This window comes from Adelges cooleyi, unplaced genomic scaffold (assembly GCF_023614345.1).
Source record: "Adelges cooleyi isolate 19-005CV unplaced genomic scaffold, UGA_ACOO_1.1 ACOO_flye_CR_arks_rails_tigmint_CR_PRNA_115, whole genome shotgun sequence".
NCBI classification, from domain to species: domain Eukaryota; kingdom Metazoa; phylum Arthropoda; class Insecta; order Hemiptera; family Adelgidae; genus Adelges; species Adelges cooleyi.
In genome coordinates this window covers 69045-75343 of record NW_026095768.1, presented here as the reverse complement: position 1 = coordinate 75343, position 6299 = coordinate 69045, and the positions used below count along the sequence as shown (strand labels likewise).

Genomic DNA, 6299 nt, shown 5'->3' with positions numbered 1-6299 from the left:
GTTGCGCTTGTGGTAACAGCACCAGTGCGTACCACTTCCGGTAGAGACGTCAAGATTAACGACGCCGCACTCAAACCGCAAGGGTGTAGCCGGTAACGTGTCGCGCATAAACACACCGCGGAAATGAGATATGCCCAACTTTGTCGCGTAATTTATAATATCCACGTCGCTCAGCGCCCGCGATCTGGGCAGCGTGGTTATCAGTTTTTTGGCTGATACGGTTTGAGGTAGAATCCGGATCCGTTTCGCTTGCGGTGCAACAAATAGCCACTCCCGATTTTCACCGGGGCTTTCGCGTTTTTGTTATTGCGGATGTCGTTAACCGCACGCACGATTCCCGACGCACCGCCGAGCAGTGAGCCGATCGCTGACAGGGCTGAGAGAAAAGGCACAAGCGCGAACGCGCCGCCGATTTTCGGCACGGCCAACGTGCGCGGTCGGAGAACCGGTTTTCCTCTGGCTTTCCGACGTACCTGGTTGACGGCAGATAACGCCTTCCGCGCTGCCGCAGTGACCGTTAACGGTTTCGCTTTGCGCATTGCTGCCCGTGCGGCAGCTACGAGACTGCCGAAGCGCAGCCCGCCTCCGGTTTTCGGTGCAGACCGCCGTCCCTTCCGTTTACGTCGGTTGACACGAGGCATTACAGTAGTGAGCTTATAACCGCAGTGACGATAACCCGACCGATCTTGTTCGCTGACAACCTTCGACGACGACGCACCGGTTACGTTTGGACACGGCAATGGTCTGCGACACCGCCTTTATAATGTTTTTCGAACCACAAGAACACAAATTAACCGTTCTGCGGCTCGACGACGACCCAGCCGCTGCTGACGACCACCACAGCCGTCACGGTCCCCTCCTACCCTCATCAATCAGATGTATTATCGCGGGGCCCAGTAACGTCGGCAAGACGACGGCGATGGTAAACCTTTTGACAGACGAACACGGGCTGCGCTTCGAACACGTATACCTGTACACGAAGACACCTGATCAGCCAAAATATATAATGTTAAAGAAGGTGATGGAGGGAGTTGACGGCGCGCAAATGCGCGTGTACACCGACGGGGATCATGTGCCTCCACCCGAACAAGTACAGACTAATTCGGTGTTTGTTTTTGACGATGTCGCATTTGAAAAACAAAGAAACATCGCAGAATACTTTTGCCGCGGACGCCACAACGGGATCGATAGCTTTTACCTGACGCAAACGTATGTCAAAGCGCCGAAGCACGGGATCCGGGACAACGCGTCGATGATTGTTTTGTACAAACAGGACGAGACTAACGTTCGGCACGTTTACCAGGAACACTGTCAATCCGATATGACGTTCGCTGACTTTAAATCCATATGCTCGCAGTGTTGGAACACCGACCGGTACTCGTTTTTAACAATTGTCAAGGACTTCGATCTAAACGACGGACGTTATCGAATGGGTTTCGACGTGTATATAAAAAGGCTCGACGGCAACGCACCCGTTCAGTAAAATGTAACCATGGAATCGCCGGCTACGACGGAAGCAATTATACGTGCTAAGAAAAGCATAAAACGCAAACTAGACGAGCTGCGGCGCGGATTGTCCGTGTCAACCGAATACGTGCGAACCCACGCGGCGCCGATCGTTGAACCGTTGACAAAATTAACAGCAGAGTTGTCGGCGCAGCGGACACAAGCGCGTGGCGCCCGGAGAGATGAGTCTAAAGGAGAAGAAGAAGAAGAAAAAGCAGAAGAAGAATTCCGTATTACCGAAAGCAATCCGTCGTACGGCATTCATCTACAACCAGACGGAACATGGGTGATGGGTGATAAAGCAGTACGGTTCACCAAGAACCGCATAAAAGTGGGCACGTTAACCGAAACACCCTTCACGAAAGGACTCCAAGAATTGGTGTGCAGCTCGGTACCCCGCATGCAATTCATCACCGAAAGCGATCTGACCACGTATCGCAATTTTCTCATTCACACAGGATGTCATTTGCTGTCGTCCGGTAGACCGAAAACGAACCGCGGATACAAGTATAAGTACATTATCAAACAGTTGTTCAACGAGAACGGACGCGACCTGACCGCAGTTCGCGCCGCGGCCAAGACGGGTGACGGGATTACGCGGTTGACGGTTACAGGGAAGGACAAAGAATATGTTTACTGGGACGACGCCAACGAAATAGTCGACCGCCTCGCTTTGCTCAGAGCCGCGCAAGCCGCGGGAAATACCGCCGTGCACAACGAAATTATCGCGTGCGAGGAGGAACTCAGGGAAATAGGTGTGATCCGCTGACGATGATGACCGTTCGCGAGCACATCGCAACCGAACTACACAGACCGGCTATCCGCCGGTTTGCCAGACGGGTCGTGCGCACCGACGGCAAAGACGATTTATGGCAAGCCGACCTCGTAGACATGAAAAAGTTTTCCAAAGTAAAAAAAAATAAAAATCACACGTTCCTCCTGACAGTTATAGACGTGTACACCAAGTACGGCTGGGCCGTACCGTTAAAAATAAATCTGGTCCGACCGTGGCCGCTGCCCTCGAACACATAATCAAGACCAGCGGCAGACGATGTCGTCACCTGCACACGGATCGTGGTCTGGAATTTATCAATAAAGACACACGACGCGTGTACGAGCAGTATAATATACACCATTATCAATCGTATACGCCGCTGAAGGCGAGCGTTTGCGAACGTTGGAAAAGAACGCTTAAAGAAAAGATGTGGAAAGCGTTTACAGCGCACGGCAACTACGAATGGGTGCCGCTCGTTGATGATCTAGTCGCCGCTTACAACACAACCGTGCACACGTCCATCCGAATGACGCCGACCGACTCGTCCCGCGAGCCCGGGAGTGTTGTTTTCTACCGGTTGCCGAAACCGGCGGCGGCAGGCGGCAAACCTAAATTCGCCGTGGGCGATGCCGTACGCTTGAGCAAACATAAAACGGTATTTGATAAGGGTTGTGCGCAAAATTGGTCAAACGAAATTTTCACCGTGTCCGGGGTACGACGGTCAACGCCTACAGTTTATACAGTGCGCGATAAGAGCGGCGCGCCGGTTAACGGAACGTTCTACGCGCAAGAGATGAACCGGACGCGTTATCCCACCACGTATTTAATAGAAAAAATTGTCCGGAGGAAGGGGGACAAGCAGTTCGTGAAATACGTCGGGTTGCCCGTCAAGTATAATGCTTGGATCAAACGAACGGATAGTTCAGTTTGACAATATGCTTTCAGCGGTTATTGACGTACAGTGTGTGGTCGACTCGGACCTTCACATGGTCATCAAAGAAATATGCATAGCGGACGCACAAAGAGCTACACACGTGATGCATTGGTTGGTTCAACATCCGCCTACCTTTCGACTGTCACCGCAAAGCACCAAAGTAAACGTTTGGTTGCAAACACACTTTCACGGTATCCGCTATACAGACGGTCACATACCGTATTCGGAGCTGGCGCGCGTCCTAGGAGCCGTTAACAACCGCTACACTGCTGTGTACGTCAAAGGCATACAAAAGCGGAACCTCCTTCAACGTTATTTACCGAAGTGCACGGTCATCGACCTGGAAGCTTACGGATGTCCCAAGTGCCGGATGCTCCAACAACAACAACACGTATGTCCATTTCACTCGGACCGCGCTCAAAACAAAACCTGTGCGAAGGCGCAATGTTTAGCCCTCCGCGTTTGGATGGATGAAAACATTGGACGGTAACGTCAAATATTGTACCAAACTTATTATTAGTATTATACTATTATGTTTTATGTAATTATATATATATATATTATATATATATATATATATATATTTGTTGTACGAATATGAAAATTAGTATTCATCTGGCTATACGTTGAATAAATAACTCATACTTTCATCGGTTTGTAATTTATTCCGCGGCACTGTGCACGCATGCCCAAACCTGATGTTTTCCTGCACACACACACACACACACACACACACACACACACACACACACACACACACACACACACACACACGCACACACTTAACAATGCATATTTTGTACTAGCAAATAGTAACGGTAAAGGGAAATTATTTTTTTAAAAAAAAAAAAAGTCTTGGTTTAATTTGTATTATTATTATAAAAATAATAAATAAATAAAAAAAAGAGCTAATTATGGTTATTATACATTATTTACAAAATAAAACAATAAAAAAAATAAAATATAAAAAGACAGTCATGGGTAGCAAAAAACAATAAAAAAATTTAAAAAAAAGTCATGGGTAACAAAAAAACAATAAAAAATAAAATATATAAAAATTCAGTCATGGATAGCAAAAACAATAAAAAACTAAAATATAAAAAGAGGTAACAAAAACAATAAAAAACAAAATACAAAAAGAGACAAATCCATCGTCACCGCCACCGGTTAGTCACTGTCCGGTTCATCGTCTGGGATGCGATAATGACCCCAGGGGAGTGTCAAAAACGAATTGGGTATTTGGTACCGTTTGTCGTCTTTGTACTCCATCGCTAGTTTCGTGCACATTTCGGTGGTCAGTCTATGGCGTTTCGACCGAAACGTACACGTCTGTCTCATTACCTTGTGGTTCGGGATAACGAGACAGTCGTAGTAGTCCTGGGGGGTGATCGTCTTTTCCACGACCGCGCGTTGAATGCCTTTCAACTTTTTTTTATTCATCGACGGTTCGACCGAATCGGAGCAGTACGACTTGCTCCGAAGGCCGATGAATAATAGGACGATGTTACCACCAGCTTCGTCCTTCATCTTCCATAAAAGCATTTTGTTGACCAAAGGCATTCCGTATGGGTTGTCCGGACTGAAGTTGCTGGTATCGTACCTGGATAAAAAAAAAAAAAGTAAACCCATTGGTTTGTGTGAATGACCGGCAAAGCGGTCCGTACATACTTGTCGATATCAGCCTTCATGTCAGCATAAAAATCGTCGGTTTCAACCCAATAAAACAGACTGTCCGTGTCTCCATAGATGACACGAGCTTTAGAGCCTTATTTGGATACCATGTACCCGTAATGGAAGTCGTATAGAATGTATTTTGACAGCTCCAGCACGGCGAAACCCGCGTATGACGGCCGGTCGTACTTGATAACCGATTTGGTCATCTGCACGGCCGCCATGGACGGGGTAAAGATCGCCACGCTGTCGAACGTGGGTTTAGCTATCAAAACACCGGCTCCTAGTCTCTGCTTGACGTTTCTCCAGCGCGTGACAATGTGCACTTTGGTTCGTTTTTCAGGGTGCTCGAGCGCCTTGCCGTAAACCGAGTTCGACATCAGTTTTGGCAAGTTGCCCTCGAACTTCGTCCTGGTCGCAGCGCGCAATCTCGTGTTCGTTTCGATGAACGGACGGATCCAAGCACGCTGCCGAAACCGAAGTGCGCTATGGATTCTCCGGAGAACCACCCCGTTGGCAACGCCTTGCTGTAAGCACCTGTAATGAGTGACGTATCTGAAACAAAAAAAAAAAAAAAAAGTCGATAAATATTCCCGTTGCCAACGCACACACATTTTCCCCGTTGTTCTTACTTCTCTTTATTGATCAGGTTGGCTATGAGCTTTGGCTGTTTGCCTCCGGGTGGAACCATGTTCTCCGGAAAGAACGGTAAATCTGCTAGGCGGTCGTGGACGGCGTGCGGATATTCGAGGTCTACCTCCACAAAATAGCCGAATTCCGCATCGTCCGAAACGGTGAGGGGGTCAAAAGTGGTGAGCTCCGCGGGGGTTAAGAAATGGAACTCACCAATCGGAAGGGGGAGGCTCATCGCACACCCGTAAAGGTTATTTTCGTCTAACTGCATGATGTACGATGGCTCTTCCGTCGGGTCATAGTCCTCCATATACTTATTGTTGGCCTTTGCATAATGTTGATTGCATTGGACCAACCCCCCACGGATGTTTTTCATGACGTATTGCACCTGATCGTGCTCCGTCATGAGCTCTATTTTGACCCCTGTCATTAGCTTCATCGCATCCCAGGCTAACGAAGGGGTCGTCAGATACGCAGCTGGATCGAGTCTGTAGTGCTCGAGGATAAACTTCCGGAACGTTTCAAACACGTCGGCCAGTAAGTACACGTCGCCGAACATGTATACGTCACTATACTGGCCTAGTGTTTGAAAGTTAAACGTTGACCACACGGTCTGCGCGTGGTGGTATTGTTCGGCTGTGATGGTGGACAACGTCAACTGACTCCGGAAGGCGTCGAGTGGAGGTAACGACGTTTCCTCAAGCACCTCTGCGCTCGTTACGTATTCGTAGGGGAAATACCCCTTCGTTTTCATTAACCGGAACTGTCCATCGTCCGGAA

General features: G+C 48.4%; 1 protein-coding gene across 1 annotated transcript; it reads right to left on the bottom strand.

The window, feature by feature from the left end:
* Positions 1-4719: 4719 nt before the first annotated feature.
* LOC126847651 (uncharacterized) lies at positions 4720-6078 on the bottom strand. The gene is made up of 3 exons (XM_050588035.1): positions 5519-6078; positions 4994-5441; positions 4720-4815 (listed from the first exon to the last, which is right to left on the bottom strand). Exons 1-3 carry the CDS (start codon positions 6076-6078, stop codon positions 4720-4722), a joined length of 1104 nt encoding a protein of 367 aa, XP_050443992.1.
* Between the last annotated feature and the right edge of the window lie 221 nt (positions 6079-6299).